Source organism: Oryx dammah, unplaced genomic scaffold (assembly GCF_014754425.2).
Source record: "Oryx dammah isolate SB20612 unplaced genomic scaffold, SCBI_Odam_1.1 HiC_scaffold_3, whole genome shotgun sequence".
Classification (NCBI taxonomy): Eukaryota; Metazoa; Chordata; class Mammalia; order Artiodactyla; family Bovidae; genus Oryx; species Oryx dammah.
Window position 1 is genome coordinate 114,421,804 of NW_024070187.1, and position 14,012 is coordinate 114,435,815.

General features: G+C 43.9%; 1 protein-coding gene and 1 non-coding gene across 13 annotated transcripts in view; one reads left to right on the forward strand and one right to left on the reverse strand.

Moving 5' to 3' along the window:
- Nucleotides 1-14,012, reverse strand: part of ADD1 (adducin 1) — a 92,363-nt gene that overhangs the window by 42,829 nt on the left and 35,522 nt on the right. For all 12 annotated transcript variants that reach the window (XM_040237656.1, XM_040237654.1, XM_040237655.1 and 9 more), the window contains exon 2: nt 2,792-3,006. In XM_040237656.1, the coding sequence (XP_040093590.1) occupies nt 2,792-2,986 (195 nt within the window). In that variant the 5' untranslated portion in view covers nt 2,987-3,006. The remainder of the gene's footprint in view (nt 1-2,791; nt 3,007-14,012) is intronic.
- LOC120862326 lies at nt 13,605-13,708 on the forward strand. The gene has a single exon (XR_005720753.1). It is a non-coding gene; the product is annotated as a U6 spliceosomal RNA (small nuclear RNA).

Sequence of the window (14,012 nt, forward strand, 5' to 3'; positions counted from 1 at the left end):
AACCAGCCACACACCATCCAACCAGCCACACACCATCCAACCAGCCAACTGTCCCCCGCGCTGGGTCATGTGTGTCGTGTCTTGGTCATCTCCTAACGAGGACGTAAAGTCTGAGACTTGCTCTGGGCGCTTACACAGGTGTGATACATGTCACAGTTCACCCAGGTGTGTACTTTACTGTAAGTTATATTATAGAGGAATTATATATGAATAATAACAGTCAAACACATAAGCTTTACATGCCTTGTTTATTGCTAAATGCCCAATTCCTTGCAGATAGAGATAATTAACATATAAAAAAAAAGTTACCTGCCAAGTGACACCTCAAATATTAAGGAAATAAAACAATGGATTAAAACGATAAAACGAGTGACACACACACAAACGCAGCATCACCGACATGAGCAAACTGCAAAAATGAGAGGGAGCAGGCCCGCATGGCCCTTGCCCCCACCATGTCCTCTGCCTGCCTCTGCCGGTGGAAAACTGTAGCCAAAGAGTAAGTTTAATCAGAGAAGGAAGAAAGGCTGAAACAGAGGAAAACGGTCAAAGGAGACTAAATAACAACAGTATAGTCATCAAGCAGAGTCAAGGACCTTTAGCTGTTTCTCAAGGGCTGTAAATAATGTTCTAAGCCATATCCTGTGAGCTGTCTTATAGATACTAAAACCCCAGGTGGAGAAGTTAACCACATGATAACCAGACTGTACCCAGGACACGAGCTGCCAATTTCAAGAAGTGACCACAAAGACATGGCAACAAGTGCACCCCAGAACTGAAGATTAAGTGTACCTAAAACCACCAAGATGATGCTAGTCAGACCACTGCTGACCAACTGAAGATGACTGTTAGAGATGACTGCTATTTCTGCATATAACCTCCCCCTCACTCTATAAAAGCTCTCATCCCCTGCTTGGGGGGGGCAGGGCAGGAATCAGCCTTTGGACAGATGTCCACCACTCTCCCCACTAGTTGCTGGCATCTGATATAAAGCAAACTTTCCTTTCCACCAACCTGGCCTGCTTATTGGCTTTTGAATGGTGAGCAGCCAGACCCCCCCACCGCACCCCCCGCTCCCCGCCCAATGCATACGTTTTGGTAACGAAAACAGCACTACTTTACCTAAAGACGCAAATAAGAGACACTCAGTTGGTGTGACTGCAGTTCCCATGCCGACCATGATTAAAGGTAAAATCAGTCAATAATCGCATACTGACTGCTAAGGTCTACTACATGCCCAGCACAAAGCTAGGTGTTTTGGAGGAAAGAGTAATTTTTAAATGGTCCCAATATATATACTTTAAATATATATATATATATTTTTAAATGGTCCCAAATGTATATATATATATATATGGTAAAGTGTCTGTCTACAATGCGGGAGACCCAGGTTCAATCCCTGGGTCGGGAAGATCCTCTGGAGAAGGAAATGGCAATCCACTCCAGTACTATTGCCTGGAAAATCCCATGGACAGAGGAGCCTGGTAGGCTACAGTCCATGGGGTTGCAAAGAGTTGGACACGGCTGAGCGACTTCATTTTTTTTTTTAAATATATATACAGACTTCCTGGAAAAGCAAAGAGAGTATAAAAAGGAGAAATAAATATCTCCTATCTTTTATGATATTGAAACTTTTTCATTTGTCTGATGACTTGAACTAAACTTAACTCAACAGCCATACACATACATACATAAGGCACTAATTCCTGTGTTAAGGTAAATGGACTTTAAAAAACACAACAGATGGAGAAGGAAATCGCAACCCACTCCGGTACTCTTGCCTGGAAAATCCCATGGACAGAGGAGCCTGGGAGGCTGCAGTCCATGGGGTTGCAAAGAGTCGGACACAACTGAGCAACTTCACTTCACCAGAGGAATGAGGTACCATTTCACACCAGTCAGCATGGTTGCGATCAAAAAGTCTACAAGCAATAAATGCTGGAGAGGGTGTGGAGAAAAGGGAACCCTCTTACACTGTTGGTGGGAATGCAAACTAGTACAGCCACTATGGAGAACAATGTGGAGATTCCTTAAAAAACTGGAAATAGAACTGCCTTATGACCCACTGCTGGGCATACACACCAAGGAAACCAGAACTGAAAGAGACACATGTACCCCAATGTTCATCACAGCACTGTTTATAATAGACAGGACATGGAAACAACCTAGATGTCCACCAGCAGATGAACGGATAAGAAAGCTGTGGTACATATACACAATGGAGTATTACTCAGCCATTAAAAAGAATACATTTGAATCAGTTCTAATGAGGTGGATGAAACTGGAGCCTATTATACAGAGTGAAGTAAGCCAGAAAGAAAAACACCAATATGGTATACTAACACATATATATGGAATTTAGAAAGATGGCAATGATAACCCTGTATGTGAGACAGCAAAAGACACACAGATATACAGACCGGACTTTTGGACTCTGTGGGAGAGGGAGAGGGTGGGATGATTTGGGAGAATGGCATTGAAACATGTATAATATCATATAAGAAACGAATCGCCATTCTATGTTTGATACAGGATACAGGAGGCTTGGGGCTGGTGCACAGGGATGATCCAGAGATGATATGGGGAGGGTGGTGGGAGGGGGGTTTAGGATTGGGAACTCATGTACACCCATGGCGGATTCATGTCAATGTATGGCAAAACCAATACAGTATTGTAAAGCAAAATAAAGTAAAACAAACAAACAAACAAACAAAAACACACAACAGAGCAGATGAGCTGAAGAAGTGGAAGTAGACAGAGGACCCAGGGTCAAAGAAAGTGCTGCTCTTACGGGGCTCTGCAGAATCATGGACACCCTCTTTTTTTGCTCCATCATGTTGAAATCCTGGCGAAGGTCTGGTGCCATGTTCCTCTCCCGCAAGTATTCTGGATTGTTCTCATCCACTCTGTCGAAATACCGCTCTCTGTGCGGGGCTGTGGTCGGGGGTGGTGAGGTCACCACTGCAGCCCGGGTGTCACCGTTCATCGCACAGTCCTTCCCGGCTCCTACAGAATCAAAGCAAAGGAAAGCACTGTTTTTGCACACGTGCCCGGCAGCATTTCACGATGAGTGCATTAGCCTGATCAACACAGTCTCCAGCACGAGGACGCCCTAACTGATCCACCAGGCACAGTCATGACGGGTGGTGCTTGCTCGTGGCTTCTCAGGCACGTGGTGGGCCACCATCTCCCACCCTCCCACCAACCAAGGGCAGTTTTGTCCTTACCACTGTTCTTCAGCAGACAGCAGGAGAACAACTGAACAAAGCCACTATATCCTCTGACAAACTCTTTAGGTATTAAAATTTTGACCCCAAGATGAAATCACCACATTGTCCCAACAGACAAGATCTTCTAATAGCAGCACAGTTCATTTCCAGAAACATGTGATTCCTGACATTTCCCCCAAAAGTACTGGTGGCGACTCTGCAAAGGATTCTCCACCCAGGTCAGAGGGAAGCTGCTTATACATGTGTATTCACACAAATGGGAAATGCTCACCAACACCACCTTCTCAGTTCAAAGAACAGTAACATCAGGCTCTGACAATGTCAATATGTCCTTGAGTTGGTGAGTAACCTGAAAAGATGCCCAAATGGCTCAAATTTAACAGTTTGCTAATATAGCTACTTACTTTACACTCTTTTTATCCCAATCTTTTATTTGAAATGCTGTTTGAATGCATAATTTAATATTCATCTTTTAACTACCGAATCTCTAAACAGCACCTTTACTAATCATACAGACAGTTCAATTTCTATTCTGCTTCTATAACCCACTGGCTCAGCGGTAGAGAATCTGCCTGCCAATGCAGGGGATACTGCTTCAGTCCCTGTTCCAGGAAGATCCCCCGTGCTGTGGAACAGCTAGGCCCGTGCACCACCATTACTGAGCCTGTGGTCTGGAGCCTACAAAGTGCGACTACTGAAGCCCACACGCCCTAGAGCCCACGCTCCGCAACAAGAGAGCAGCCTCTGCGAGCCACCACTAGAGACAGCCCCTGCAGCAGTGGAGCCCTAGCCCAGCCAAAAGCAAACAGATTATAACTAAAAACGAAGAGGCAGCAGAACCAGCATCCAGTACAGTTTCCAGCATATAGCAGGTATATAAATTAAAGTTTCTGTATAAATTAAAAAGAAGGAAATAATCTCAGAACCCACAGGCAGAGTTTTAACGGAGAGTAAGTGAGCAACAGTTCCTCAAGCCACAGAGGCTAAGCAAAGTAGGGATTTAAAAGAGGTGATTAAATCAGCAACTAAAAAAGTAAATAGTGCCCCTTTCTTACACTGTAGAGAAAACAATCATTCCAAATGGAACAGAGACCTAAATGTAACAGAAACACTATACAATTCTTACAAGAAAGGGAGCAGATCTTTGAGACCCCGGCTTAGGCAGTCTTATATGACACCGAAATAGCAACAAAAGACAGGAAAAAAAAAGATAAACTGGCCTTCCTAAAAATTAAAACTACTTGTGCTTCAAAGGATATATAAAGTGAAAAGACAACCCATAAAATGGGGGAGAAATTTACAAATCATGTATCTGAGAAAATATTTACGTCCAGAATATACAACTTACTTACTTCAAAAACCTGTAAGTCATCAAGCAACCTCAGTAGATGCCACAACAAACAGAACTGCCCAGTTGAGCCTAAATTCCTGACCCTCAAAATCATGAAATATGAATAATAAGGCAGTGATTTTAAGCTGCAAAGTCCTGGAACAGTTTGTTATGCTGCAACAGATATCTCAAATAACGTTCGTGATAAGGGGAAGGAGAATGAAAGCAGCCAGAACTGCAAGGGAGACGCTGTTCTTCACTCGTCTTTGATCCTCTCGCCTCCCCTGTCTGTCAATATACGATTGTCCTCCTCACTTACAGGTCACTCAGCCAGGAGGCCAGCAGGGCTGGGGTTGTAATGCCGGACCCCTGGCTGCAGAGCCCGTGTTTTTAACCTCTAAACTGCACTGTAATTGATGACGACGACCACAGCGGGGAGAACAGTGTCCCCGAAGGGACGGCAAGGGGTGCAACTGAGGGCACAGATGCCTTGAACAGGAGGACCCAACCTTGGGAATCTGGGGCTGGTACTCTCAGCTTTCTGATGTGCATGTGAACTCCCTAAGCATTGCGTTAGGGTACAAATCCACAGCGTCAGACAGAGCCTGAGATTCTGCACGTCTCAGGAGCTCCCTACTGACACCAACGCCAATGAACTTGGACCACAATTTGAATGTGTGTGTTAGTAGCTCAGTTGTGCCCGACTTAGACCACAATTTGAATAGTAAGTCTTTAAAGAATAACCAGTAGAAGAAAACATCTTTTTTTAAAGAGAAAGATCAATTTTGATACTGCTTTTCTGAAATCTAAAGATATGACAGCATACTTAAAGTAACACTATTTCAAGGACTTCAAAGTATAAAAACAGTGACTAAAAGACAATAAAACATAATAAGGGAACCAATGGCCTAAAAGCTTACCCTTCTCTGAACATATCCTTTAAAATGTTTGTTTCTATAAGAAACCTAGTTTGTTTAACCTAGTTTGTTCTATAAGAAGGACCCAAAAAACAAAATATTATTCATGGTTGTCTGACATTTCTTCATTAGATATAAATGAAGCTGACCATTCTAAGCCAATGATAAAAATGTTCCACTTGAAAGTTTCGGGAAAAAAAATACAGAGATTACACACAAGAGTTCTCTATTACCAAATGAGTCCCAATTTTAAATCATTTTCATCAGTAAATAAGATAGAGGGGAACATTTTAGTGGCAACTACAGCTGCTTCCTGGTTGCAGAGCTGACTGAAAGAAAACAATCTTTATAAAACCAACATGTTAAAGATAAGGCAGAGATTGCTCTCAATTTATTACAAATTGCCATGTGAATGGGATAAAATAAAAAACTGAAGACTAAATATTCATGTGCTCCATTTCTTCAATAAGGAAGTCTATAAACTTAAGTCAAAATATACATATTCTGAGCCCAAGAAACAAGAATAAACATAATTCCACTTTTAAAGTATAAAACCTGTACTTGTTTTTTTATCAATTATAGCTTCAAGTTTTATTGTTGCAGTTTTTAAGCATGTGTTAAGACAGCAAATTTTTCTAGGAAAATCTCTACAAAGAAGTCATTACTTCACCCAAATTTTTTTAAAAGAAATGGAAAATATACAGATTTTAAAAACTTCCTGCAACATCAGAATAACTTTTAAAAAGTTTAAAAAGATCAGTGTCCAATAATACATGAATGGTTGTAATGTAATCTGTTCAATACAGTACTATGAAACTCTGAATATTCTTTAGCATAATGTACTGAGATTATATAACATGTTTAAGTTATAAACTTAACATAGTTAAAAAACTATAATTTCCTATCCTACTACATAAAAGTTGTCAATATTATCACTGCAGTCACACACAGACAAGATGATACAATGGCAAATAAGCTGAATAAACTGATTCGAGAGAAGTGGGGATTAATGCTCCTCTAAGGATGATGTTCCCCTGTCGCAATCATTATAAAGTTGCTACAATTTAACCTGGGTAAATATTTTAAGATTTCACCAATCTTAAACTGTTGATACCCCAATCAATGAAATCTGAGAACAATACTTTCAAATAAGCAAACATACACATCCAACAGAATCCAGAAGTCTGGAAGAACCATGGAGACCAGTGTGGCCTGCCCACAGGGCACTTCGTACTCAGCCACTTCTCGCCATCTCTACCCCGTCGCTCTAACCTAGATAATTAGCACTCACCTCCTGGACACACAGCCTGCTCATTAACGTCTCTACTGCCTGTTTCTTTACCATTGCCCCCACCAACCCATTTTTCAGTGAGTACAGAGTTTCCAAATGTAAATCAGAGCATGTTATTCACCCCTCTACTTAAAACTTGACAAGGTCTCAGGAGGACCTTCGCCAGATCTTGCTTCAAATAAAGTGTAAAATAAAAATCTAAAAATGACATTCAGGACAATCAGAAATTTGAACAATAACAGGAACTGGACAGCTTTAAGTAATTACTGTTCATTTTAGGTCTAATATTACGGTTATATTAGATACATACAGAAATGTTTACAGACAGAATAATGCCATATGGAACTTGCCTAAACCGTGCATGGGACAGAGGGAGAGTAAGGGTTACACAAAACAGACAACACTGGCCGTGAGTTAATAACTGCTGAGACCGGATGAAGGATAAACAGAGTTCACTGCACTGTTCTACTCCGGGTGAGTCTGAAATGCTCCTAGAATAAAGTGCCTCCAGATCTTACATAAGCTGCTCTCCATCTGCCTTCAGATGAGCACATTTCAGCATGCTCTTTCAGACAGATATGACTGATACTGGGATGAAAGGACATTTTAAGATTAACTTTGCTTTCCTACTAACATCCCATCTAACCACTCCGCCGAGAATGTTATTCGGGAAATAACAGAAAGCGTGCCCTGGAATATTCTTTCCTAGCAAAGGTGTTCCAGCTCCAGCATGATTCACCCGCACTAATGTGTAACTAAACCTCAGATCAGAAACCAAACACATTTCTGCATCTCTAAAACATCTAATGAGCTAATTCTAAAGCTCTGGGGGTAGATTCAATTATTTCTTGGCATCTCCCTTCTGGCACAGACATTTTGAGAACAATTCCAACCATTCACATGATGTACTTTTGAATTCCTAAAAACATAATACTGAAAGCAAGGCTGAAACAAGAAGGAGGCCATGAACAAAATTCTCTAGGTAAATCGAACGCTAGAAGACCCAGAGGCCTTTTCAGTTGCTGACTGTTCCTACAACGAGTTCAGAAAGCATAAAGCCAAGGAAGTAAGCCTGGAGGCAGCGAACACGCTCCCGTGGTAAAAACGGCGGCGGCCCCTGCTGGTGCCCGTGGCCCCTCACCCACGGCTGCAGACAGCCTCAGGAACTGTCAACAGGAAAGCGAGGAAAGCGGAGTCTATCTCTGCAGTTTCCTCCTGCACGGCCACTACCTCCTGACGCTTCATACATCTGTCAGAGCTGCTTTCCACAGCACATGCAAGGCGCCAGAGGCAGAAGGGTACAAAATGAGCGGAGATTACAGACAAGTAAATGTGACCAACACCCTTCATGCCACGAGAAACCTGCTCACACGTCAGCAGGGCAGAGATGTCCGGGGAGGTAGGAAAGCAGAGCGAGGGTGTGACGAGTTGAATCGTATGCCCCCGAATTCATGCTGAAGCCTTAACTCCCACTCCTCAGAATGTAACCTTATCTGGACACAGAATTAGCTAAGACAACGTCATATTGGAACAGGGTGCGTCCCGGAGTCAATACTGGTCTCAACACTGATCTCCGGTGCCCTCGGCCAGCAGCGGCCTGAAGCAGTGTTCTGGTCCCCAGCCAGAGACTGGGGCTAGACCACGGCAGTGACAGCACTGAACCCTAACCTCTAGCCTGCCAGGGACCAGTGGCCAGTGATGAGACCCCGGCTCGTCAGCTGTGTAGAAATGAGTTTCCACATAGAGACAGAGGATGGTGAGACAAGTAAAGTGTTTATTAGCAGAAAAAAGAGTGCACGTGGATAGACACACGGGCGGGCTCAGAGACAGTCAGGCCCTCACGAGAGCTGAGTCACTTTTACGGGGCACTTCTTCCGGGTCTCCTTTGGCCAATCATCTTGCTTTGCCTGGTTCTGAGTCCATCCCTGGTTTATCTCTGGGTCCTCCCACGCGCGAGACCATCTCTCAGTCACGGCTGCCACTGCTGCTGCTAAGTCGCTTCAGTCGTGACCCCATAGACGGCAGCCCACCAGGCTCCCCCATCCCTGGGATTGTGCAGCCAAGAACACTGGAGTGGGTTGCCATTTCCTTCTCCAACTCAGGCAAGGTAGATTTTAGCAAAGAGGCCTGTGGGTGAGCTGACATTGCTTACTGTAGAGGGGAGGCCTCCTCCCTTTTTGACCTCCAAGGAGCCTTTCTAGGCATGTGCAGTCAGGGAGGGCCCCCTGACTTCAAAAAGGAGGGATACGTGCTTTCTCTCTTCTCTAGACAGGCCTCCGCTCTCCTCCCTCTCACTACTTTGGAATGTCTGTCTGTCCACAGGGGAGGAACTCCAGCCCCTCAGCCTGGGGCCCATCCAGCCCCCGCCTCAATCCGATTGGCGTCCTTATGCAGGCGGGACCTCGGGACACAGACTCGACTACAGGGGGAAGGCCGTGTACAGAGGCCCCCTCACCGTCTCAGAAGGAACCTGCCCTGCTGACACCCTGACCGGGCATGTCTGGTCTCCAGAACTGAGACGGTAATCTCCTGGTTCCAGTCACCCAGGCTGTGGGGCTATTCATGGCAGCCCTGGGACACTGAGAGAGAGGGCCGCCAGGAAAGCTTCACAGGAGAGATGCTTTTAGAGCTAAGTGGTACTTCCAAGTTGGCTTGGGGCAGGAGGCAGTCACTTGGTCAATGAATATCTCTGGGAGGGCTCCGTAAGGTTTGCACCCGGAATGAAACAGGACACACTCAATTAAACAGAAGCTGGTCTCACCAAAAAAAAGGGAGGGGGTGGGCAGCTAGATGAGGTGATGTGCCTGGTAAATAACTGGGTCATGGGGATCATTTCACAACGCATACACACATCAAATCATCACGCTGTATACTTTAAACATATTACAGACAAATACACCTCAATAAAGCCAGGAAAAACGCATAAGACAAAACAAAGTGGAGCCTTCGCTGGAAAGAGTGACAAGACTTTAAACCAGTTTGGCGGAGCTAACACTGAAGGCTGAGCCCAGTGCAGCACAGAAAGTCCACACCCTGCCCGGCGCCTCGGTAGGGAAGCAGAAGGGACAAACAAGTCCCCATCAGAAATTCATTCCAAATCCTCAGAAGCCTTCCACTGTGGAAGGGGTGCTCAGCCAGGCAATGAAAGGGGAAGCTCTAGCATCTCCTGGCAAAGGAGCCCGGCACTGGAGCCCCTCCCAAGAGTGACAGAGCACCAGCACACTGAGCTACACCCCCAATGCCTACCTGACTACTGGCCCACGCCCCACACAGGACAGACACCTACCTTCTGGTTAAGATTCGTCTCCACAGCTTCAGGAAGCTCTGTGCCCTGCCTGGGGCCCCGCGGCTCACTGAAAGCCTTTAAGTACTCTGATCAGATCCCTTCTATTCCTGGGTCTCCAGATGTTCCCCTGGAGACAGAATTGCTCAAAAGTTCAAGATAAGCTCTGCTTACTAAGTGCTAATTACTGATCTAAAACTCACTTTTTACATGTATTAACTCATTTTCCCTACAGATAAGGAAACTGAGAGGCACGAAGCAGTGAAGAGCCGATAGCAGGGTTACTGGGATCTTAACTCAGGCTGCCTGGCACCAGGGCACCGGCTTTTAACACTGCCACACATTACCTCTCACCCTCACGGGTCCACAAGCTCAAATTTGAAAAAAATCAAAGGGTAAAATTGAATCAAAGCAGTGCTGCCTAGCCGAGCTACCTACTCTCACGCTCCTTCCAATGAAGAACTATATGGGTGGGCCCTCTTGCTTCTCTCCTTTAGGATGAATGATTTAACAGGTTCCCAGCTTAAATCTTCCACACTTTGTAACATTTTTACAGTTATACAGCTGCTGTTTTCCTTTACTGTAGCATTTAATCAATTTTTTGGTGTATTACAGAGATTCCAATTACTTGCTGAAGGTTACACAGCCATGGTGGAAAAGCAAGACTCTTAAATTAAGACTGTGCTTTAAAGACTGCACTCTTATTGCTTCTACTAAACAGCCCTTCTGTGTGGAGGAAAGGATTCTTCCCTCTATTGACAATAATGGGCAGAGGACAGACCCCTGGGCTAGGTATCAGTGGTTAGTCCCACTAGTTTCACTGTATAATTTCAACACTTAGGAAGTCCTCACTTATGAAGTAAAAATACCTTTTTAACTTAATGGTTAAATGACAAAATGTATCTGAAAGCACCGAAGGGAAAAAAACAATAAAACAGGATAGAGGCTCGTCATCATCTCCATGACTCACGAACTCCATACCAAATATTCGCAAATCCAGCTGAGGAAAACGCAAGGGATGAGAAGAGTGACCGATGCGTGAACTGGGCGAGGACAGCGCCACAGGCCACTGCAGAGGACGCGCTTCCACAGAGACTAGCTCACTCCGGCAGCCCTGCAGGAGTTCCTGAGGCCTCGAGATAAGTAAGCGGCCACTCAGAACCTAAACCCAAGACCACCAGTTCCAAACGCCACGCTCACCCACAGCTGCCACGCAGGAAGTCACAAGGTGGACAATGGTCAAGAGCAGGCAGCACACTGGAGTCTAACCACCCCACCAATGGCCCCACAATAGGCCTCAAAACAATCTAAGTGGGTGAACAGTGGAGAGGAATATAAAATCACTTTCTGCCGGGAGCCAGCACGGGAGACCCCACCCATGACAAGGTCATGCGGAAGAGACCTGACAAGCAAGGCGGATCAGGACTCAAGGGACCCCCTGGACCTGCTCGAGCATCTACCCCCAAAACCAGATCTGTCTTACTAGTTTATATCTTTCACCAACTCTTCTGACATTAACAGGGGGCTATCCCTGACCACCTTTTTCTGTAAAAAGTTACCTTAGGGCTTTAGTTAATAAGTCTCCTGGACAAGATAGGAGTGTTTCAATTCAAACCCCTCTGATGGCTTTCTAGCGTGCCTGACGACAGGTTTATCCAGACTCTTGCAGCTACGCATGTGATTGTTTACAGCCTCCCAACTATGAGAGGCACGGGAAGCCTAAAACATTCTAAAAATATAGAGCCTTTCAAAGAGTTAAAAACTATTAGAGTAGTGCTGGTGTAGGATTTCACTGCTGAGCCAATGCTTGCTGCCAAGCGCCCATATCCCTTATCCATTGTGCACCTGGGAGTGCGTTAGTTAACATAGTTGGAAAAGAAAAACAAGTGGTAGCCTTGGAATTAACCACATCAGACCTCTGAGCTAGTAAGTTCTTTCTTTGATGTAACCCACTGCACCTTTGCTCCATGAGAATGTAACTCTGTTTAGTACTTTCTGAGGCTGACACAGATTAGAGGTATAAAGAAAAAAACACTTCAAGGGAAAACAAGTTTTTTGGTTGATCAATACGTATCAAGGAAAGAGTCATAAAATGTTAACAGGCCTCCTGGCCAGAAGATAATGTACACAACATAAGACCCTTGTTTATGGGAAAGGTATGCAAAAAAAATCCTGGTTTCGATAAGGGCAAAACTGCTGGAGTGTTTGGGCTGACTCTGCATGACCTTGCATCTTTCATTACTCTCTATGTACAACTCAGGGTATAAAAGCTCCTTTTGAAAATAAAGTTACAGGCCTCGCTCACTGAAGCTTGGTCACCCCATGTCATTCCTTTCGCCAATGCCGTCCATCCTGAGGGTATCCCTGGACTCTGCTGAGGCTGGACCCCAGCAACTTTCCATTACTAATTTCGCTAAATTCACTAAATTACTAAACTCACAAAATTCATCCATGCAAACAAAAAAACGCTATTTGAAGTAACACCTATTACTTCCAATAGCACGTGAGCAAATATTAGCCAGTATACTCTTAAGTGCTTTCAAGAAGTAACTTCACAAAGGAAACTACAATTCAGATTTCATGAGAGGAATGCAGGAGAAATAATTTCACGTGTTGCTGTTGTTAAGTTGCTAAGTCCTGTACGACTCTACGAGACCCCATGGGCTGCAGCATGCCAGGCTTCCCTGTCCTTCACCACCTCCCAGGTGTCTCACAAACTAGCAAGTAAGTACCCCTCCACAGGAGGGTCTGCACCACAGTTACTATACCAAGGCACACATTCTGAGATGTTCATGCCCAGAACACAGGCCGGAAAAAAAGAATTCAATTTTATCCTCTGACCACGTCAACCACTTTCTCTATTTTAGGTCCTTCATGATACTGTTAACCATCCTTCAATTCCTTTACTATTGTCATTTTTTTAGCTATGTTTTTCCTGAAGGAATGACTTTCAAAATTTACAGTTTAACTGAAACAAAACATTTTCTCAATTTAATTCCATGAGGGCAGCTTACTTTTATCTTTCCAGGAAGAAGGAGGAAGGTAGCAAAGCTTGGCAGGGCTGTAAGTAAGGAAGATTAAAACACCCAAAAATAAGCAAGCAGCTTTTTCAGAATTTAATGGTCAGTAACTAAATGTTCCAATTTGTGAAGTAATTGGCTCTGTGGAAGACAAATGATAAAAGAAAGCTTTGAAGGAATTACTCAGCCGAGACTAATAAACCAAGAACAACAAAACTGTTGAGAATGCTAAGATACACATACTCTATCCACACAGACACTGGAACATGAGCTGCTTCGTCAACTCTGGGACTTCTGAAAACGGTGTCAGCTTTCCCACTTTAGAGCGAGGCAGGAAGTACTTAAGATCACAAGAATCAGTCTCAGTAAATATCTGCCACAGGTTTACTCTCTGAAAAGTATTAATATTTATATCAGATGATGGAGACTGAAAACCCTTTATACTATGAAAAAATTATAAGCACACAAATTCTTAGTGGTCTCAATTTCACAAAAATAAGGATATACTATTAAGTGAAAAAAAACAAGGTACAGTGCTCACTTCAGCAGCACACATACTAAGACTGGAATGATACAGAGATTAGCATGGCCTCTGTGCAAGGATGGCGCACAAATTCATGAAGCGTTCCACATTTTCAAAAAAAGCAAGATAAGAGAACAGCGTATCTAGAGTTCCTCTTGCGGCGGGAGGAAGGATAAGAAAAACACTCATATTTGCTTGTATTTGCAGAAAGAAATGTAGGAAGAAATGTACTAGAAATTTAAGATGGTGGTGTATACTTTTAAGGAATGGAGGGATCCGGGTAGATGAAGGACAGAGAAGGCCAGCAGAGTCCTTGTTGTACAAGTATACATTTTTAAAGTTAAATTCATAAAAAGAAAAAGTTCAAAAATAAAACACCATAAAGCACATAAATAAAATCCTAAGCATCCCTGAAGGT